The following is a 21969-nucleotide window of genomic DNA, read 5'->3' as shown; positions in this document are numbered from 1 at the left end:
GGCTGCCTTCACCTTCCATGTGCTGCCACTGTGGGATCCAGAGCTCAGGGTAGGAGAGGCCCTGCTGTGGGAGAGGAAGGGATGAGATCAGGCCTGGATGTCCCCAGAGATGACCTGGGGGAACCATGGAGACCATGACAGCAGCCAGGCTCCTGTGAGACCCTGGGTTACCCGAGGGGGACCCCAAAAGGGGTCCATGACCCCCCCATTGAGGCTGTCAGGTGAGGTAGTAGGGGAGCTGCAGGGGGCTGGAGGGCAGCATGTCCTAACCCCATATGGGTTTTTGGGGTGTTATATCCACGAGCTGATGGTTGTTTTGGGGTGCAACACTGTGACACTGCTCCTTGGGGATGCTCCTTGATAGGAGGGTGCAGCCTGCATCCCCCGATGGAGGTGGGGGTGGCAGGGTGGGGTGACCTCCTCCTGCCTTCATCAGACCCTCAGCGGGCCCCTCTTGGTGCCCACAAACCTGTGCCAGTCCTAGGCACGAGGCACCGGGCAGCGTGTGGCTGCTCACTCCTCCCTGCCGTGTTCCCTCCCGCTCGCTCCGCATGGAAATTGGCTACGAGGACTGAAACTGAGAGGCTGAATCACAGCGTTGGCCCCGGGGGAGGGAAGGGATGGGAATGGAAGGAAGAGGGTGGCAAGAGGCTGCCAGCACCCCACCCTGTCCTACCTGGAACCCCTGCTCACCAGGCCTTTTCCAGCTCCGCAGGGCACCGAGCATGGGCTGAGCCCCCAGACCCGTGGGCAAAGCTCAGGGCTGGGGAGGCAGTGCTGGGAGGGGGCACCCACTGCACCCCCGCACCGGGACAGGGCTGTCCTGTCACTTGGGAGGAGCTGGGTTTGTCACCGATGGGTCACAGCCACCTCGGGAGGGGAGTGCCAGCTCGGTGGGGTGTGGCCGGCGGCACTCGCGAGCGGATGAGCGCGGAGCACAGCCCAGCGCTGGCACCGCAGCCCAGGGGACAAAGACCTGCGGATCTTCCCAACAGCTGGGCGAGGGTGGCACTGGGCCCACGGGGCCTCCGCCCTGCTCTGACACACTCCTGGGTACCGTGTCCCCTCCCCAGCCCCACACTCTCGAGGAGAAGAGGGCTCCTCGCTCCCGCTGATCTACGGGCACCAGCAGGGCCCGTCGCAGCCGTGGGGTGCCCGGGGTCCCTGTCCTGCTCCCACCTGCGGCCGCTGGATGTGCATCCATCACTCCTGGGAGTGCCAGGCGGGAGCAGCAGCTCTGGGAGCGGCGATGTGACCCGGCAGTGGCTGTGACCTGAGCATGGCCACGGTCCTGTCCCCAGGATGCGGAGAGTCGAGCTGCGGGGCAGCGCCAGGGGTGCAGAGATGGGATGCAGAGTGACTGATTGGGGACAGGGAGGTGGCATGCAGGGGATGCAGGAGCAAGGCTGCAGGAAGCTGGGTTATACCGTGCCGCTTCCCTGACACCCTCGACCTTGACCAAGAGGGGAGCGCGAATGAGATTTCTGGCTGATGCCTCAGCTGCGCTGTGCCCTGCCCTGCCGTGCCCTGCCGTGCGCCCATTTCCTTGTGCCGAGAGCTCTCTGGCTGCGCTCCGGATCAGCGCACAGCCATGAATTCCCTTTTTCTTGCAGGGGCGGTGGAAGCGCTGTCTCTCACCTCCCTTCGGAGCTGAGAATCCCCGCCTGGCAGCGCTCGCCGCCAGACGTACCCGGGAACCGTACAGGCAGCGGGGGTGCAGGATGCTCCCTCCTCATCCTCGCCGGGGCAGAATCCTCCTGCTCCCCACACCTGGGGGGTCCTGAGGTGGGCTGGGACGTACCCAGTGGATGACTCGGGCACTGGGTGACGGCGGCTTCGCCCGGGACGCGGCGGCAGCACCCGGCTGGACCGGTCCGGCGGGGACGGGGTTGACGCAGCGCCATCAGCCCAGAGCCCTTCCCGAACGCCGCTTCCAGCCGCCCCCGCGCTCCTGCCTCGGGGGGTCCCGCACGGCCCGGGGGTCCCCGCACGGCCCGGGGGTCTCCCCGCGCCCCCGGCCCTGCCCAGGGACGGGTCCCGGCCCCACCTGGCCGCGCCCACTGACGTCACCCAGGTGGTCCCCTCGTGGTCGCGCCCTTGCTCTGCCGCCGCCGCGCCCCGCCCACCCCGCCCCGCTGTCCAATCACCTGCGGGCAGGGGGCGGGGCGGCCGCGCCCCCGCCAATGGAGAGCGGATAAACACGTCCGGCGGGGGCGGGGCCCGGCGGCAACAGTAGTTGATGGGCGTGCGAGGCAGCCAATAGCGACAGGGTGGTCCGGGGGCGGAGCCTATGGTGGGCGGGGCGGGGCGCGGGGCGCTGCTCGCCTTTTGTTCGGGCAGGAGCGGGCGGGCGGTGGAGAGCGACGGTGAGCGGGGCCGGGATACCGGGAACGGGCGGGGAGGGACGGTGAGTGGAGCCGAAGCACCGGGAACGAGCGGGGAGGGACGGTGAGCGGGGCCGGGGCACCGGGAACGGGTGGCGGCAGTGAACGGGACTGGCGCACCGGGCACGGGGAGCGACGGTGAGCGGGGCGGGGCACCGGGAGCAACGGTGAGTGGAGCCGGATCAGCGAGCATCGGGCATGGGGGACCGGCGGTGAGCGGCAATAGGCCGGCGGAACCGGACAGGGATCGCTCTGGCGAGCGGGGAGGGTCCGGAGGACCGGGCTGGCGGAGCTCGCGGCGGGGAGTGGTCCGGTGAGCAGAGTTGGGGCGGCCGGGACGGGGACGGAGCCAGGGCCGTGGCCGTCCGTCGTTCCGGGCTGGGCTGCACCGTAGCCGTGCGTACTCCGCCGTGCGGCGCTGGGGAGCGGCCGCGCTCGGGGCGGGGAGGACCCGGGTGTCCGGGCCGGGCAGCACCGGGCGTCCCGGCTCGGCCCCGCTGCCGCCGTCTGGGACAGGGCTCCCCGTGTGCTGCCCGGGAGCTCGGCTGGTCCTGCGCGGTACCAGCTTGGCGGGTCCCCGGGGCTTCTCCCATGGACAGCCGGGCTGTCCATGCCCCTTCCCGGTGCCACTCGGCGCTCCGGTGCGAGGCGGTGACTCTGTCCCCTGCCCCGCCCGGAGCTGCCGCTCGCTGGGCGGGCGAGGCCCTGGCACTGCGCTCGCCCGGTGCTGTGGGGTTCTTACGCAAACTGGGCTGCTCCGTGTCCACAGCCACACCTGGGGACACCGCGTGCTGGTCTCGAGGCCGCCTCGGATCGCCTCGACATCGCCGTCCCTACCCCTTGGGCCAGGGCTACCGTTCGCCCAACGCCGGGCATGTGGGGTCTGGGGGCTGAGAGGGTCCAGGGGGACGCGGGACACGGGTGACCTGGCATCACCCGGCAGCCCCCCGCGGGTGAGGGGTGCTGGGCACAGTGCGAACGGAGGGTCCCAGCTGAGCCCTGGACAGCGGACATCCGCACCGGGAAACGGCGGGGGGAAGCGAAACTTGGCTGTTTGTCTGGTGTTTGGAGAGGAGAGAGCGCTCTAATTGCGTTAGCTGAGTGATTAGCTTAATTAATCAGGTTTACAGCACAGATGAAAGGATAATGCTGAAATGTTGCTGGGAGTTGCCCGGAGAAGGCAAACGTGGGCTGTCATACGAGCAACGTGTGCTGGGAGAGGAGCGTGAACGCTCAGGAGGGGACGGGACAGGGTGACCTGCGCCACCGTTGTGCCTGCCCGGGTGTGGGAACACCAGCCTGCACCCTCTCCGGCCAGGCTGGAAGTCCCTGCACCCCCGGCTTCCCCCTGACGCTGTTGGGCTGCCTGGGTGAGTCCCATGCCTGGTTTCATGTTCCCTTGTCAGCTTCTCCATACCAGAAGGGTGGTGGGGGCTGGGGACACAGCACCGTGACACAGCCCCCCCAGTGGCTTCACCTCCTGCTCCGGCCCACGTCGTGCTGGTTTTGGCGCTGGTGCCAGCCCGGAGCAGCTCGCGGCTCTGGTGTCCGTCTGCCATCGGCTGGTGGGGAGCCGGGGGCGCAGCGTGTCCCTGCCAGCTGCCGCGGGGATGGGGCTGGAGCAGTGCCGGGGGCGTTTGCTCCGGGCTGTCAGCCGCATCCAGGGCAGGTGCAGTGTCTGCGGGGGCTGCTCCGGGCTCTGCTCTCGGAGTGTCCGGTCCAGCCGGAAACAGGGTTGAGAAAATTATAGGGGTCCATTTCTGTGTCCTTGTCGGTGTCGGAGCTGGCTGGAAGGGTGCAGGGCACCCACTGGAACTGCGTTTGCACATCTGAAGCCTGCTATCGCTCATTGTTTTGGAGGATTTCCATGAAGTGTCATGAAAAACCCATTTTTACTGCTAATTTGCCTTAAACAAGTTGGCCATCGGGACGGGGACGCGCAGAGCTCCTGGCAGCGGTGGCTGAGGATTGTTCTCCCTCCTTGCACCGTGGCTGCTGTGCTGGAGCAGGGACAGACGTGGCTCCCCAGGGCTCAGGGCGCTGGGGAAAGGTGGGGCGGCCGTGCGGGGCCGTCCCTCAGACAATGGCGTTACAGTCTATTGTCTGGGCGATGTGCCGTGTCCTTGCCGGCTCCAGGAAGCGCGTTCATCCCCGGGAGGGGGTGGGGGGGACGAGCCGGGCTGCTGGGAGGGGTCTCCTGGGGCTGGGTGTGCGAGTAGTTTGTGCTCCGTGCCTGGGGTAGCGCGGGTGAATCGTGGCCGGGCTGCAGCCGGGGGTCTTGGGGGACGTCCCCTCTGGTCCTGGTGCCGCATTTCAGTGTATCATTCTGCGCTGCCCTAATCCTATTAACTCACCCCTTTGTTTCCCCCACCTGAAAGCCTTACTCAGCCCTCGCAGCCGGGCAGGCACTGCGGTACAGCTGCACGGCTCCTGCAGCTCAGCTCGTTCCTGGGAGGACGGCTTCCCTTCAAGACTGTGGTTTGGTGTGGGAGCGCTTGATGGGATTTGGCTTTTTATCACACTTCCAGATCTCCGGGATTTAAGACGGCGCTTTTGCCGGGCGCGCTGCCGCTCGCAGATGGCAGAGCCTGGGAGCGAAGCTGCCCTTGGCCCCGCTCCGCAGGCTGGAGGAGCAGAGCCTCTGCACAGAGAACTTGCAGAACTTTAATTGCAGCATCTGTACCGACGCTTGTGCTGGTTTTGAGGGTTTAAATTAGACTGGCTTCTAATTAACAGAAGTTAAAAAGAAATGTCGTGTCTATTACAGCAGTACGAGCCTAGCTCCGGGTTCAGTTGGTGCTTCCCCACCTAGACAGGGTGTGTGGGCACCCAGCATCACCCAGGGTCAGTCTCAGCCCCGTGGGGTGTCCCAGGTGGGTCTGTGTGAATGGACACGGCTGGGGCTGGCTGCTCTGGAGGACACCGGCCCTGCGTCGGTGTCTTGAATTGCATTCTCTGCTCTGGGAGGGTTGATTTTACCCCTCTTTGCTCACGGACAGACTTAACAAAGTGGTGGACAAGGGCGTGGGAAGGTGCAGGTACTCCCGCTCCAGAAAAGCTTAAAACTTGACCTCAGCACCATGTCTGTGCTTAAACAGGGCTGGCTCTGCAGCCACACCCGGTTTGTCGATGGCTGCGCGGGCTGGGGGTGGGGGGCGGCGAAGATGTTTCTATTTAAGCAGAGGTTTGAAATACCCTTCTAAATCCGCCATCCCCGATGGGTTCTGCGGCGGCTGGCGGGCCTGGAGGCATCCTGGCACGCCTTGGTCTCTCAGCTCCGGAATCGCTTTGGAAACGGGGCAGGAGCCTCGTACCGCGGCTGCCGGGGCTTGTCGGGCAGCCCGCGACATCTGCGCTGTCTGTTCCCAGCCAGTCCTCGGGCCTCCTTCCCAGAGCCGGAGCTTCTGGCGGGGTGGAGGCGGAATGCTCGGTGTTTTCCCAATATCCCATGCTCGGCCGAGCAGACCTGCGAGGGGGTGACAGTGGCAGTGCCCTCCGGGGGGCTGCCCTGCTGCTGGGGCACAGACCCCGTGGGGTGGGTGCTCTGGGGCGCCGTGTGGCTTTTTGGGGTAGGGGGCTGGATGAAAAGCGTTCCTCTGTGTGTGGGGGGAGACCTTTGGCTGCTGGCAGAGCTGCCGTAATCGCGGTGACGCGCGGGCAGAGCCCTGGTGACAAATCATTAACTTGCTCCGACAGGCCGGGTGCTGACGGCTGTGGGTGATAATTTCTTGTGAAGCGTCTGAACTTTGCAGCTGTAATGCAACTGGATGGAGAAATTAAACCGGGGCTCAGCACCTCTGTGCCCCTCCTCACTGCCCCAGCTCCTCTAGCTGGGCCAGGTGGCAAACCCTGTGTCCTGGGCACCGTGGCTGGAGCTGGGAACAGCCAGCAAGGTGCAGAGCCTGCAATTATAGTGTTCTTAAAGAACAACTTGTTCTTTGTGCTTATTGAAACAAAATAATGGTTTTTTTGGTTTTTTTATCCAGATGGAGTAATTGTGATTAATCTCACCATGCCAGTTTTCCTTTCCATGGACAAGTGGCAAATTCCCATCTTTCCCAGACATGATTCTAATGAGATCAGCAAACTCTGAGGAGATGAGCCCATGTGGGTCCTCCTGATCCTGCAGGTGGAGGTGTCTGTGCCAACAACTAGTGATGTGGGGAGGGGGATGTGCTGCCAGAGACCCCACAGTGGGTTTTTGGCAGATGGATGTCCCTGGGAAAGCCTTCCCTGGGCTGAAGGTCCTGCTGTGGGCCCTGCCCCCTCACAGGAGCAGGGGATGGGTGTCATGCTCAGGGCTGTGCGTGCGCTTGCAGCAGGAGAGCACTTGATGGATAATACTGTGTTGGTTTGTGATGTGAAGTGCCAAAACATCACAGCCTGGGCCTGGCATGTGCTGGAGCTGTCAGGAGCTGTTAATTCAGGTGCAGGCGAGGCATTTCGGGGACACGGTCTGGGTTGATGGAGAGCATCAGCTGAGCGCTGCAGGTCGTGGGGCTGCTCTGGGGCTGCTCTGCTTCCAGAGCCTGGTCTGGTGCTCAGGGGGATGCAGCACCCCCAGCAAGAGGAGCTGGGGCTTTGCATGAGGCATTCAGCAGCTCAAATGTAACAAAATCATGGTAGCTGAAATATAAAAAAGGTTTGGAGCCCTCTCCAGTGAAGGAGCCTGGATCTGAAGCTCCCACACCCCACTGAGTGCCCTGAGTGCCCAGAGCTGGTGGGGCAGCCAGGAGCCATTCTGGACCAGGGTACATCCATGCACAAAGGCCATGGGCTCCTTTGTGTGCAAGGCCAGGCCAGTGGTTTTGCCTGCTCTAACGAGAGGCTGATCCCCCGCCGCTGTCTCCTCCTCATTAAACTTCAAGCTGCTCTCGTTCCCCTTTGAATTCTTCCACTCATCTTCCCTGTAAAGCCCCATTGAAAGGGCTCCTGGTGCTGGGATCTGACTCAAACGCTTCCCATTGATGCTGGTGAGGTCTTGACAAGCTCCTTTCTCTGCCTGCTCCCGCTGTGTGTTCCTGAGGATCCTCTTCAAAACCACTGAAGCTTTTGTGCTGTGTCTGCAGGGCTTCGTTAGCGACTGCCCCAGCTTCATCAGCCCTTGGTGTCACTTCAGAGCACCTTGGGGCAGGGGCTCTGGGTAATGGGGGACTTCAAGGTGCAGCTCTCACAGGGCTCTGGGTGCCCTTGTCTGTGGGAAGACTCTGGGCTGTGGCTGGGCAGGGCTGTCTGAGCGGGCAGTTGCTAATCCCTGGCTGCTCCAGGGAGGGGGGGACCGGAGATGGCTTGTGTGTAGTGTAAGTGCTTCTAAAATAGTCTTTTCTTGTGCTGCATTTATTGACTTGCCTTAACTGCCTCTTCCCTTTCCTTAAAAGCCTTGGCCACTGTAATTGCAGCCACTCGCACGCTCCCACCACCAAGCTCAGCCCCTCACATGCTGGGGCTGCATGAGGGGCCCCCCCAGCACTGCTGAGCAAGGGTGGGGCTCTGGGGGGCTCTGGGATCCCCGTGCTGGCACCCACACTGCTCCGTGCTGGGCTGAGGGCAGGCTGGACCTGCATGTGATGAGCTCAGGCTGCCCCTTGCACCCACTGACCCTGAGACCCAGTGCCTGGAGCTTGTGAGGGTGCCCTGTGCCCACCCCATGCTCCCTTTTGGGGTGACCCCACACTGGGGATCACAGCTGCTCACCCCAGGGACTGCTGCTCCCCGGGAAGCCCCCGAGCAGTGGATATTTCTGCATGAAGCAGCACTCACTGCTTTCCTGCTGCTGTTCTGGGCAGCTCAGCCCTGTCTGCCGGCTGTGTCCTGCCTGGTGAGGCTGAAGGCTTCACAGCAGCTGGTGAGAAGGGCTGGTCATGCCTGGGGCTGCATGTTTGCCAGAGACTTCCTCTGCAGACGGTGTCCCGGGGGGCTGTGCTGCTTGGACGATGATCAAATGGCTCCGGGGGCGGATGAGCCGCTGCTGGCCGGTGCCCGACAGCCTGCGGGAGCTTCCTCTGCCTTCCTGGCTGAGGGAAGTGGTGGGAGAGGGATTAACCTCTTCCTGGCAGTGCCTTGCTTGATTGACTGAAGACCCTGCCTGTCCTGCATCCCATGGCTGAAGCCCCTCGGGTGTCTTGGCCCCTTCCCCGTTGTGGTGCAGGAGCAGGTTGGGGGTTCTCCCCAAACCTGCTGGCCCCTCTGAGCAGTCCCCCACAGCTGCCTCACTGCTTCCTGGGGGGTTTCTCACTGTTCCCAGGAGCAAATCCTGTTTCCCTGGGGTCTAGGTTTGTGTGGAGTGGGGTTGGTGGCACTGTTCTGCCCTCACTGTTCTACCCTTCCCACTCCACCAGCTTGGTGGGCGAGGTAAGGGCTGCCCACAGGCTGGATGTGGGAGGGCTGGAGCCCACCCAGACATGGCCCTTGCTCGTGGCTGACCCTTCAGTGTGGATATTTTCACATGTGCCCCAAATAACACCCTGTGTCTCCCTCCTGCACGAGGGTCCTTTCCTGCTCGAGCACTTCCCTAGAAACACTGCCAGGAAATGGCTTCTGAACCCAGGGGTAACCTGCACCTTGGTGCTCCTCTCCTGCTGATCCTGCTGAGGAGGAGAGAGGACACCTGAGGACAGAGCCAGGCTGTGGAGACGGGGGAGAGGCTTGTGTCAGTGTCTGCCCCTCATGGAGTGATGAGCAGGGCACGCTTGGCTCAGGGTTCAGAAAATGTCACTGCTCACTGCAGGAGCATCTGGCATTTGCTCCACTGGCCCTGTCATCTCGGGTGCTGTTGGCCTTGCTGGCCCCTGTGGCCATGAGCAAATGCTGTTAGGGGGATGCTCAGGGGAAGGACAGGTGCCTGTGTCTCTTTTGTGGGGCTCCTGGTCCTGCTCTCCCACTTGGAGCTCGTCTGGGGCCAATCACCAGAGCTCGCGTCTGAGCTCCAGGAGCTGTGCTGGCTTTTGATGTCCCTGGGTGCTGTGGTGCAGACAGAAGGGGTGGCTCATGCATAATGCACGGCTCTGTACGGTGTCTGAGCCCAGCTCCTGGAGGTTTGGAAAATTAAGTGCCTGTCTGATGCCTCTAAATTGTGGAGTGGATGTTACTGTTCAACAGTGGTGCAGCAGCATCAGCCCCTGCCAGGTCTGTCAGCTGCTGCCTGGGGTCCCTGCCCTGGTTGTGTGGTCTGTACTGCCCTCAGCTCTGCTCTCCCCCTGCCCACCTTGTCCAGGGCAGCTTTCCAGTGTTGGCCTGGGATGTTGTGGCCTTCTGTGCAGGTGGGAGGGGTGCCAGGTCACCCAGCACCACGGTGACGTGCTCTGCCAGTGCCACAGAGCCCTCTCCTGCCTACCACTTCCACACTTTGTAAGGCACGACTATTGCTCCTCTTGAGTTTCCCAACACAATTTAGAGACTGTCACCGTGGCCAGGATGACCCAGCTGAAGGACCTGCCCTCCCAAATACCAACGCAGGTGCGGGTGTGCAGCTCCGCGGCACTCCCAGCTCCGCTCCGGGCTCTCACGGCCCATCCCTGCTGCGACGCGGGGTGGGGAGCAGAGCTGTCGCTCCTCTGGCCCCTGGCACCATGTGTCACACGCTGTCCTGCCCCACTGCTCAGACACCCCAGCTCCTCCCCGGCCCTGCCTCTACCGCCCTCCATCAGCGGCTCCTCCGTTTCCTGACCACCGTGCGTGATGCACAGCCCATCATAGCTGCTCTGAGTCTGCCAGTGCTGCTTGACAGCTCAAAAAATATCGGATTGGCAGGAGCAGCGCCCTGCCGCGGCTCCGGGCAGGCGGCTGGGGCCGGGGCTGGGCGCTGCGGGATGCCCCTACCCGGGGGGACAAGCGTGGGGGGCTCTGTTTCCTATCTGGCCGCCGTTCCCGCGAATGAGAGCTTGGGATTCCTCCCTGTGCAGCTGGCGGGAGCTCGGCCGCTCCTTGGGAACAGCCGGCAGCGCTGGGACGAGCCGCGCCAAGCCCGAGCGCGCCGTGCCCCGCCGGGCCGCCCCGCGGAGCCGCGTCCTCGGCCACCACCCGACGCCCTGACTCAGCCGCCGGCCTGGCGGGGGGCTCAGCTTCAGCTCCGTGTTCTCGCTCCCCCAGGACGGTGCTGGGGCCTGAGGCTGCCGCCCCAGCCCGGCCGGTCCCTGCGGGTCCCGCGCGGTGCTGGCGGCTGGAGCAGAGCCAGGGGTGCGCGGCCGGCCCGGTCCAGCCCGGCGTAGGAATCGGGGCCGATGCAGGCGCTAATTAGGGTGTTTGGAATGGGTGCTGCTGCGCCCTTCGCTGCTTATCGCCTCTGAAACTCTGACTCATTCCACTCCTGTGCGGCCGGGAAGGGATAGGAATGCTGGGTGATGGGTCAGCGGAGGGCTGGGCGGGTGCTGTCTCCATCCCTCCTTCCCTGCCTGCCTTCAACCCTCCCTCCTCGCCTGCCTCTATCCCTCCTGGTCGTGCCGGAGGCCTGGATGCAGGGCTGGTGACTCACAGCCCTGAGTGAGCTCAGGCATTATCCATGAGCCATCCTCTTGTATCTCCAAATTAAAGACAAGGAAATCCCAGCCCTGCTCCCAGCAACCTTAGCTGGTTTGTCCTGAGTGTTGGGATGTGCCGGGCTGCCCTGTCCTGGCACTGAGTGGGGAGTGCCCAGCCCTGGACCACGCCGTGGGCGCCTGTGGTGCTGAGCACCCATGGGAGAGCCGAGCCAGTGGCTTTGCCTGCTTATTTTTAGGTGCTTTAGGAGTGTCCCAGGAAGCTTCTAAAAAGGTTCAATTTATACTTGGAGCTCCAGCCATATGGAGCTTGGAGCTCCTGGCATGTCCCCAGCTCTGTGCAGGTTTTATCTCTGGAAAGGGTCTTAAAAAAGCTCATGGGACCCTGAAGCTTGTGGTGTCCCACTGTGCTGGGCAGAGCCTGCCCACACCTTGGCCGTGGCAGTGGTGAAACACAGCTCTGTGAGACGCAGCTGCCGTTCATGTCTGAACACGAGCAACAAAGTGCTGAGCTTTGGGTTCGTCATCGCGGTGCCGCCTTTCATCTCCAGTGGGGGAGGAGGGCAGATAGGGATCGGCTCCATCTGCTCCTGGGGCCGGCTGCTGCATGGGGCCTGCCGTGCCTTTCGGGGGCAGGAGAGGGGCAGGAGGGTCCTGAGGCTACCTGGAGGTGTAACGTCTGCCCTGCCTGCCCCGCAGAGCAGCCATGGAGGTGATGAACATGATGGAGCAGCCGATCAAGGTGACGGAGTGGCAGCAGACCTACACCTACGACTCCGGAATCCACTCCGGCGTCAACACGCAGGTGCCCTCCGTCAGCAGCAAGTGCCTGGGGGATGATGACGAGGTGTATGGGAAGCAGTACACCATCAAGAAGACAACCACCACAAGTTACTGCCAGGGAGGGAGCCAGAGCCAGAGCCAAGCACAAGGTAAGGGGCTGTGAGGCCTAGCACATCCGCAGGCTCAGCTGCTCAGCTCCTGCCTTCCTCTTCCTCCCCCGCAGCCATGCTGCTTCTGGGTACTCCTCCATGCTGGCTTCCACACCCCGGGAGTCGTTGCTGCCTAAAATAAGCTTCCTCCTGTCCTCCTCCCCAGCGCCGAGAGGCTCTGGTGCGGGGGCGGCGCGGTCAGCCCGTGCTGGAGCTGAGCTGTGCGCACATCCGAGCGCGCCAGCGGGGTTGGCTCGAGATGGAAACAGCTGATCCCATCCCACGGATCTGCCACCTGCTCTACTGCCTGTCTGCCTGCTGGGAAACCTGTCCCAGTGTGGCTGCCAGAGCTGCTAGTGCGTGTGCCATAGCACCGTGCCAGTGCCCCGGCTTCTCCGGCTGGGGCGAGGACGATGCGGAGCCGCAGCCTGGGGCGAAGGAGATGCTTCCCCCAGCTTTATCCCCTCAAAGGGGGCTGGTTTGCTCTGCTTGCCTCTGCAGTTCCCTCTCAGCTGTAAGTTTATTGACAGCTCCCATGGGGATCAGAACTCTCTACGGGACCCTGTACAGTCCTTGTGGTGCAGAGGTGGGGACCATGGGTGGCTACTGCAGTATCACACCTCAGCATCCTTGATGGGCAAGGCCTCAATGTTCTCCTTTTTTCCAGTGCCAGCTAGTTCCAAGTTGCAAATATCCTTAATTTTTTAATTAATGGGCCTTGTGTGACGACTGCCCCATCATGCTGCCTAATTGAGTGTTGTCTTATCTCTGTGCTGCCGGATCTGTTTACGCTTTGAAGCTCCAGCTCTGTGCAGAGCGTGCAGGGACTGCTGACGTGGCCGGTGTCTCTGCGCTAAGCTCTTGCTCATCTCGTTGGGTTTGGGAAGCAGGGCTGGGAGTGCTCCTTGGAGAGAGCCTCACGCTGCCTCCCTGTACCCCCCTGTAGCGGACATGGAGGCTCAGCTGGCCATGACCCGTGCCCAGCGTGTCCGGGCTGCCATGTACCCCGAGACGGTGGAGGACCGCTCGCTTCTCATCACCACCCAGCTGGAGGGGCAGCAGACCAACGTGCAGCGCCTGGCAGAGCCCTCCCAGATGCTGAAGTCAGCCATCGTGCACCTTATCAACTACCAGGATGACGCCGAGCTGGCCACACGTGCCATCCCAGAGCTCACCAAGCTGCTCAACGATGAGGACCCGGTAAGGAGCTCTGTTTGCTGTGTTTGTCTCTTCAGCTGCTGCACTGATGTGTGGTGGAGTTCTCAGGGGTCCCAGGATGAGGGAAGAGATGAGAATCTTGACTCCATGTTTCATGGCTGATTTATTACTTTATGATATATATTACATTAAAAGAAAATGATATATTAAAACTATACTAAAAGAATAGAAGAAAGGATTTAATCAGAAAGCTAGCAAGGAAAGGAAAGGAATGAATAATAAAATCTTGTGACTGCTGACAGCCTCAACACAGGTGGCTGTTATTGGTCATCAAGTAAAAACAATTTCACATGCTGGGTAAACAATTCTCCAAATCACATTCCAAAGCAGCAAAACATGGAGAAGCTGAAGCTTCTCATCTTCTCAGGAGAAAAGATCCTGGCAAAAGGATTTTTCATAAAATATGTCTGTGACACTGATAGGCTCCTGTCTCTGTGGGGCTCTGTGGCCATGTCTGTCTCCTTCCTCTTGGCCAAACTCCTGCTTGCCTCTGCCCTGCACCAGGACTGAGCCCACCCTGCCCAGCCAGGTCGTCTCACATCCTGTCCTTGCTGTGGGACCCCTCCCCACACGCTGGTTGCTCTCTTATTGGAATAACTACCAATATAGCCAGACAGCATGTGCCTGAGCTTGTCTGGCCCTTGGTGCTTGACCAAAAGGCAGCAGCTGTCGTGATTTCACCTCAGAGACACCTTTGGCTGGTTGGATGCTGCAGCTGGGCGCATGGAGACAAGCCCAGGTTTGCAGGAGCTCAGGTTTACCTTGGTGGAGAAGCTTTAAGGTGATGGTGAAGGAAAAGGAGTCGGTTCTGATGGAGGGTTTCCATCCAGAGCTTTATTCTGGCCCACAGGCCTCTGAATCCAGCAACAGCTCCAATAGAACTCCTGAACCACATGGTTGCTGCTCCTTTTAACCCTGGGGAGAGGGGGAGGGAAGGAACACAGGGGACCACCAACCGGGCAGGGGGAGGAAGTCTCAAGGGGTGGCTCAATGCCCCCCCAGGGGTAGGGGGCATCTTTTGAATTCTGCCAATCACTTGGTGCCCTTCTGGAATGCCAGGATTGACAGACAGCGCTCAGCAGGGGTCAGGTGTTGAAAGGACAGGTGACTGGCACACCTGGGGAAGGAATCTTCAGGGAAAAATCTGGGGTATCTGAGGCAAACCACGACATCACACCGCAACGCTCTCCCTCCAGGTGGTTGTCAGCAAGGCAGCCATGATTGTCAACCAGCTCTCCAAGAAGGAGGCGTCGCGCCGCGCGCTGATGCAGTCGCCGCAGATCGTGGCGGCCGTGGTGCGCACCATGCAGAGCACCAGCGACCTGGACACCGCCCGCTGCACCACCAGCATCCTGCACAACCTCTCGCACCACCGCGAGGGCCTGCTCTCCATCTTCAAGTCCGGTGGCATCCCAGCCCTCGTCAGGATGCTGAGGTACACGGTGGTGTAAAGCCTTTTGGTGGGGTTCGGGGTGTCCCCAGCTGGCTGCAGGGTCCCCAGATAGCTCAGTCGTGTTCAGGACAGACTGCCCAAGCTCCCAAGCAGTTCTTAGCTGCAGGCAACCTTAGCAAGCTTAAGTGAGATCAGCTCTTTGGTGATTATCAGCTCGTTGTGATTGCAGCTCTCAGCTTGCTAGGTGCCTCGGCAGGCAGATGCAGGGAGAGAGAGGAGAAGGCTGTGTGGGGTTCCACAGCAATGTCTTTATTGATTCTTCTGTGAAGAGTTCCAGTGACAGCTCTTCTGCCAGAACTGGAGTAAAACAGCCCTTTGTATAGGGTACAGGGGGATTAGAAATTGTCCAGTGGCAAGGGGTAAAGGAAAGTGACCTATAGGGTTACAGAGAGAGAAGCAGGGGTTCTAAAAGGTGGAAGAGGGGCTTTCTAGCCCATTCACCATGCCCATTCACATGGGCATCCCCCTGGCATGCCCACCTCATTTCCTATCTTACGTTTCTGCATGCCAGGGGGCCCTTGTAGGCCCTGTGTCTGCTATGGTAGTGGGGATGCCAGGGGGGATGGCAGAGCCTGGCAGCCCCTCCTGGGATGGGGGCAGAGGAAGGGAGGGCTCATGCTGTCCTCAGTGTGGGTCATTCTGCTCACTAAAACAACAGGAGAGTTTCACAGTGTGAGCCTGTGAAAACCCCTGGGGTTTGCTGTGTATGGAGCCTGCATGGGGGCAGGAGGAAGGGAGTGGCTACCTCACCCACACTGCCCTGGCCACAGAGATGGGGCTCAGGCTCTGAGGTGTCCTGGGGCCATGCTGAAGGGTGCTGGTGGGTGCTGGGATCAGGGCAGCGCTGGGGACTCTACTGCAGCCTGGTGTGAGTGTGGTGCAGTTCCTGCCCTGACGTGGAGTGTGCTGGCCACCCGCAGCTCACCCGTGGAGTCTGTTCTCTTCTACGCCATCACCACCCTGCACAACCTGCTGCTGTACCAGGAGGGGGCCAAGATGGCTGTGCGTTTGGCTGATGGGCTGCAGAAGATGGTTCCTCTGCTGAACAAGAACAACCCCAAGTTCCTGGCCATCACCACTGACTGCCTCCAGCTTCTGGCCTATGGGAACCAGGAGAGCAAGGTGGGCTGGGGATCCCAGAGATGTGGGGAAGGCTGTAGGGGGGAGGTTGCCCAACTTTGCACCTCCAAGAGTGCAGGAGGCAGCAGTGGAGACCCCACCATCTCATGTGTCCCTGGTGATGTGACCAGAGCATTCCTGCAAGCCAAGGGGCTGGAGTTCCTGCCTGGCTTGTGTCCTGGCATGAGCTGGGGAATCTGGAGAGGGAGTCCCAGCAGCCCTAGGCTGCCACACCCTAACCCTGCATTGTTGATGCCCCATCCCTGGAAGTGTTAAGGATCAGGTTGGGCAGGGCTTGCAGCCACCTTGTCTAGCAGAATGTGCTGCTGCCTGTGGTGGAGAGTGGAACCGGGTGGTCTTCAAGGTCCCTTCCAACCCAAACCATTCTGGGATTCTGTCTTGCAGCTGATTATTTTGGCCAACGGAGGACCCCAGGCCCTGGTGCAGATCATGCGCAGCTACAACTACGAGAAGCTGCTCTGGACCACGAGCCGTGTGCTCAAGGTGCTGTCGGTGTGTCCCAGCAACAAACCTGCCATCGTTGAGGCTGGTAAGAGAGGCTGGGCTGCAGCCACAGGAGGAGGGTGAATGGTGGTGGCAGGGTGATGTGGCTGAGGACGTGTCCTCCTGCATGTCTCTGGGATGGGCAGAGGTCTGCACAGCCAAGTGAAGCCTCTGCTGGCCTGGATTCCTGCTCTGAAGGCTACTTAGGCATGTTCCTGGCACTGTGGGTGGGCAGGATCCATCCTGGCTGTCCAGGAGCTCTTCACACACCACATTTGGCCTCTCTGCTGAGCCACGAGGCTGCTCTGTGTGCAGGAGCATCGGCTGATGCCCAGCCCACCCAGCCCTGCTGCTCCTCCTCCTGCTGCAATGGCCAGGGCTGCTCACAGGACTGTCCCCTTCCCTGCAGGTGGCATGCAGGCACTGGGCAAGCACCTGACCAGCTCCAGCCCCAGGCTGGTCCAGAACTGCCTGTGGACCCTGAGGAACCTTTCTGACGTGGCAACCAAGCAGGTGAGGCTGCAGGACCCCTGGCTGTGCTTCGGTGCCACGTTTTGGAGCCGTGTCCCTGCCAAGTGCTGGGTGGCTCATGCCAGGCTGAGTCCAAAGCCTTGTGTTCCCTCTTCCTTGTGCCTGGCAGGGTGAGGGGATGCCCTGCTGTGCCCAAGTTACCCAGCAGCAGGGCTTGCTCTGCATCCCAGGGCACTGCTCACTCCCTGTGGCCTTGCCCATGCCAGCTGGCTGCCAGCACTCCTGCGTGTCCCCAGCATTGGGCCAAGGCCACTGTGGTCACTCAGCGGGTGCCACCAGAGTTTGCTCTGGCTTGGAGCCCTGTCAGCCTGTCCTGGGCTGGCTGCCTGCCCAGCTCCTGGGGGAGCTGCTGGCAGAGCTGCTGCCAAGGCTGGTGTGCCTGCAGGCTGTGCAGAGGTGACCCCAGCCCTGCTCTGGGCCTGCTCTCCCAGCCCTTTGCTGCCTCCTGATGAATTTTCCCATCTGCTGGGGCCGCTCCATGTGGATTAGCTCTGATGCAGCCTGGAAAATATTTTGGCTGTCATGGAACCATCCCTGGCTCTGATGACTGAAGGGTAGAAGGAGGATGTGGTCATGGCTCTTTAACTCTTTCCTGACCTGCTGCTGGCTGCTGGCCAGCACAGCCAGGACTGGGGTCACTCCATCACCATGTGGAGAATGCTGGCAGGGGCATTGGAAGTGTATTTCCAGCAGGAGACATTAAATTCTGAGTGAAACTGCACATGTTAGAGTGGCTGGGGCTCTGGGGAGGAGCAGCTCCATCTGTGGGGGATGGAAAAGGAGCTGTGTGGGAGTCAGGAACACTGTGGCCCCCCCATCACTACCTGCTGTGGGGTTGGATGTGGTGCTGGAACTTGGGTCTGGCTGTGTGTGCTGCTCCCACCTCCCATCCCCACCCCTGCAGGAGGGCCTGGATGGTGTCCTCAAGATCCTGGTGAACCAGCTGAGCTCTGATGATGTGAACGTGCTGACCTGTGCCACCGGCACCCTCTCCAACCTGACCTGCAACAACAGCAAGAACAAGACCCTGGTGACGCAGTCGAACGGGGTGGAGGCCCTGATCCACACCATCCTGCGGGCAGGTGACAAGGAGGACATCACCGAGCCGGCCGTGTGCGCCCTGCGGCACCTCACCAGCCGGCACCCCGAGGCTGAGATGGCCCAGAACTCAGTGCGCCTCAACTATGGCATCCCCGCCATTGTCAAGCTCCTCAACCAGCCCAACCAGTGGCCACTGGTTAAGGTAAGGGGCCAGAGGGGTGTTGGGGGCAGGAGGAGGCCGTTGCCCGGGCTGGAGAGGGCCCCTGGTGGCTGTTCTGTGGTGGGATGGGATGCTGAGGGGGGCAGCAGCTGGTGCTGTGCACAGAGTGATGATGGTGGCTGCTGCTGCCACAGCCTTGCTCCTGGTGGGTCATGTCCTGGACAGCAGCTGATGGAGGAAGTGCTTGTGCCTGCTGCTCATTGGAATTGGAGCTCAGCTTGGGGAGAGAATGGATCCAGGGCAGGGGGAAGCTGAGTCAGCCCACACCACAGAGAGGATGGGGTGGAACAGATGGGGAGGGGTGCAGCCAGTGGGTCTCTTGGGGAGCACACGCTTTTCTGATCCACAGTTGAGACAAATGGCTCCTTCCTCCTCCTCCTCTCCTCCAGGCTACCATAGGCCTGATCCGCAACCTGGCCCTGTGTCCGGCCAACCACGCCCCGCTGCAGGAGGCTGCTGTCATCCCCCGCCTGGTCCAGCTGCTGGTCAAGGCTCACCAGGACGCCCAGAGACACGCAGCTGCTGGCACACAACAGCCCTACACAGTGAGTGCCCACCCCTTTGCCCTGCTCCCAGTACAGCCTGGTACCCCAAAACCCAGCCTGTCCCTGGGGGCACCCTCTGCCACACTTCAGGTGGCCATGCCCCAGTGTGTGGGGGCTCTGGCTGAGCTCTTGTTCCCTGTCAGGATGGAGTGAAGATGGAAGAGATTGTGGAGGGTTGCACAGGGGCACTGCACATCCTGGCCCGGGACCCCATGAACCGCATGGAGATCTTCCGCCTCAACACCATCCCTCTCTTCGTGCAGGTCAGGGCTCTGGGGACACAGGGCCACCTCCTGCCCAGCCTGCACGGGGAGCTGCACCCTGGGCTGGTGGCCCCAGAGCACAGGGGCTCCTTGCAGGCTGCCTAACACAGGTGCTGATCTCTCCTGACAGCTCCTGTACTCGCCAGTGGAGAACATCCAGCGCGTGGCAGCCGGCGTGCTCTGCGAGCTGGCCCAGGACAAGGAGGCGGCAGATGCCATCGATGCCGAGGGCGCCTCCGCTCCCCTGATGGAGCTGCTGCACTCCAGGAATGAGGGGACAGGTGAGTGTGAGTGCTGCCACACCGGGGGCTGTGCTGGGGGCTGTCCCAGGTGGGGCTCTGCTGCTGTGTGGCAGCAGGAGCTGAGGCTCTGGCCATCCCTACAGCCACCTACGCGGCCGCTGTGCTCTTCCGCATCTCGGAGGACAAGAATCCTGACTACAGGAAACGTGTCTCCGTGGAGCTCACCAACTCCCTCTTCAAGCATGACCCAGCAGCCTGGGAAGCGGTGAGCATCCCAACCAGATCTTTTCCCTGGGGAAACCAGGGTGTCAGGGGATGGCCCTGTGCTGCTTCCAAAAGCTGTTGGCAGCACCTCCAACCAGAGCTCAGACAGGAGGGACTGTCAGACAGTGGGAGGTGGGAGGCAGATGAGCTGTGGCCTCAGCTCCTGGGTGATGGCACCACCTGGGGCAGGGCTTGCCACCACATGGCCCCTGAGCATCATGAACATCAATCCCTTCAATTGTGCCATCTTCTTCCGTAGGCTCAGAGCATGATCCCCATCAACGAGCCCTACTCAGATGGTGAGTATGGCACCAGCCCTCCTTGCATGGTCCCCGTGGGCTGGGTTCTGGGGGGGCATCTGCCTTGTGTCACTAAGCCAGGCTGGTTTTAAAACCTTTTGCATGTGGCTGTCAGTCAAGTGCCAGCCCAGTCTGCTGGGGATTGAGTGGGATGCTCAGCTTAGAAAGTTTGTGCTTTCTAACTTCCCCTCGATTTGTTCTGTGTGTTAGTGTTCTAGGAGAGGAATCTGACATGGAAAAACCCTTTGCTTCCTGCAAACTCCAACTGAATCAGGCCAATCCAGTTTGCTGAAAGCAAAGGGTCCGTGTCCCAGGACCTTTGGGGTGTCTGAAGTTTAATTCTTTCCCATCAGCTGCTGGGAGCTGACTTTGTGTCCCTGTCCTGCCAGTCCCCATAGAGGGAGCACACACAGCTCGTGCCCTTGGGCTAGAGGATGGTGGGACACTTATACCGCTGCGTGGGGAGGACAAGGAGGTGGCTGAGATCTGATGGGAGCTGAAGTTGCCACATTCTTTCCCTGCAGAGCTGGACCCTGGTTACCGCCCCATGTACTCGGGTGACATCCCCCTGGACCCCATGGACATGCACATGGACATGGACGGGGACTACCCCATGGATGCCTACAGCGACGGCGTCCGGGCGCCCTTCGCTGACCACATGCTCGCCTAAGCCGCCTGCAGCCCCACACCAGGTACCTGTCAGCACACCTGGCACGTGGGCTCAGCCCTGTGGCAGGGCTGGCTGCTGGCACCTGCCGTGCTGGGGAGTCCCTGGTGCCACCACGGGGTCCCTGGCGCTGCCATGGATCAATGTCCCCATCACCTGTGGGCCCAGGGGGTCCCGCGCTCTGGTGTCCTCCCAAATCCCCCCTTGGTGGGTGACGAGAGTTCTCTGCCACTGCAGGTGTTCTCTCCATGCAGAAGAGGGTGACCCCAGAGCTGAGCATTTGCGAGAAGGACTTGGGAGACAGAAGTGCCTGAGAAGACAAAACTTTTCCATTCCCACGAGAGGTTTTATTTTTCGATTTGTTTTCTTCGCTGTGGGCCTGTGGAGAAGGTCCTTCCTCCTGGGACTGCTTCGAGCACCTACTGCCACATCCAGCATCCAAGATACTGTTTCTGAAGCTTTAAAACACAAACCTTGCACCGTTAGTGATCTTTCATTGGCAAAATAGTCTTTTCTATGAATATATATTTCTTTTTATTTTTAATATGGTGCCAACGGCTTTTGCCGTCTTTAAGTTCGTGCTTTCTAACTTCCCCCCGATTTGTTCTGTGTGTTAGTGTTCTAGGAGAGGAAATCTGACATGGACAAACCCTTTGCTTCCTGCGAACTCCAACTGAATCAGGCCAATCCAGTTTGCTGAAAGCAAAGGGTCCGTGTCCCAGGACCTTCGGGGTGTCTGAGGTTTAATTCTTTCCCATCAGCCGCTGGGAGCTGACTTTGTGTCCCTGTCCTGCCAGTCCCCATAGAGGAGTGACTCCAGCATTAGGAACTGTGTCCTTGTACTGATCTTTGTTGCACATTTTAACCCGTTTCCCTTCTCTTTGGTGAGTGGTGTGTTTCTGTCCCCTCCTCCCTTATCTAACGCATTTTTTAAAAGAGGCTTTAGATCTGATGGTGGTTTAACACTCCAGCTGGAAAGGGATGGACAGCTACTGGAGTGTGGGTCAGGAATGGAAGATTTTATTATTTCTGTAAGTTGTTTTTGTATAGACCAAAGCAAAGAATAAAATAACCCCTGCAGCCCCGTGCTGCCCTGAGCCTGTTCTTCTGTCGACTGGGGACAGTCCCCGGGGGAAACCAGGGGAAGGCACAGCCCTCACCCTCTGGTGAGTCCCTCCGTGGGCCAGAGTGATCCTGGGGAACTTATTCCCATGCTTGGCACCTGCTTTGCCTGGATGTGGGCCTAGGCTGCCACAGAGCACGGCAGGACACCGAGGTTCATGTGCTGTGCTCGGGACAGGAGCAAGCGGGGACAAAGCAGCAGGAGCTGGCCTGGGAAGTGGGACTGGGGGGAACATCCTGCCTGAGCTCGGTGCTGTGGCCACAGCCAACCCCAGTGCTCAGGGAAATGGATCTGCTTCCTGCCACAGCCCGTGCCAGGAGCTGCAGTGAGCAAAACAACAGCTGCTTTCCGGGCAGTCCCGGCAGAACCCAGTGCACTTCCCGAGGGCAATGGGGCTGGGGTGGCTCGTGGGATGGGGGCCAGACAGCCCCTGGCCTGCTGCAGCTGCTGCCAGAGCAGGAGACAATCGGTGACAGGCCTTGGCTCCAGCCCTGTGTGCCTGGGATGGGGGTTTGGCTGTGCTGAGCCTGGACCCCACCTCGTGGCTGCCAGTCAGCCCTGCTGCGGGTCACAGGGATGTTCCTGCTGTCAGAGCTGGCTGTCCCCAAAGTGCCAGCGGGTCTGGAGATGCCCCAGAACATCTGCCCTAGGAGGGGCTGGGTCCTGCAGCCATCCTGGAGCCATGGGCAG

General features: G+C 60.9%; 1 protein-coding gene across 4 annotated transcripts; it reads left to right on the top strand.

The window, feature by feature from the left end:
• Positions 1–2240: 2240 nt before the first annotated feature.
• Positions 2241–21253, top strand: JUP (junction plakoglobin). Of its 4 annotated transcripts, none has more exons than XM_009096514.4 (15): positions 2241–2366; positions 11558–11790; positions 12737–12990; positions 14205–14443; positions 15382–15583; positions 15986–16130; positions 16494–16597; positions 17520–17858; positions 18266–18421; positions 18565–18684; positions 18815–18965; positions 19070–19191; positions 19450–19489; positions 20014–20181; positions 20394–21253. In XM_009096514.4, the coding sequence occupies exons 2-14, from the start codon at positions 11565–11567 to the stop codon at positions 20157–20159; spliced, it is 2244 nt and encodes a 747-aa protein (XP_009094762.1). In that variant the 5' UTR covers positions 2241–2366; positions 11558–11564; the 3' UTR covers positions 20160–20181; positions 20394–21253. The 4 variants fall into 4 exon arrangements, with proteins under 4 accessions (XP_009094762.1, XP_018777010.1, XP_050841549.1 ...); XM_018921465.3 differs by having other exon boundaries at positions 2290–2407; XM_050985592.1 differs by having other exon boundaries at positions 2362–2448.
• Positions 21254–21969: the final 716 nt, after the last annotated feature.

The sequence above is a fragment of the Serinus canaria genome, chromosome 27, assembly GCF_022539315.1.
Source record: "Serinus canaria isolate serCan28SL12 chromosome 27, serCan2020, whole genome shotgun sequence".
Taxonomy (NCBI): domain Eukaryota; kingdom Metazoa; phylum Chordata; class Aves; order Passeriformes; family Fringillidae; genus Serinus; species Serinus canaria.
The sequence above is the reverse complement of the archived record's forward strand: the minus strand, read 5'-3'. Positions and strand labels throughout refer to the sequence as shown.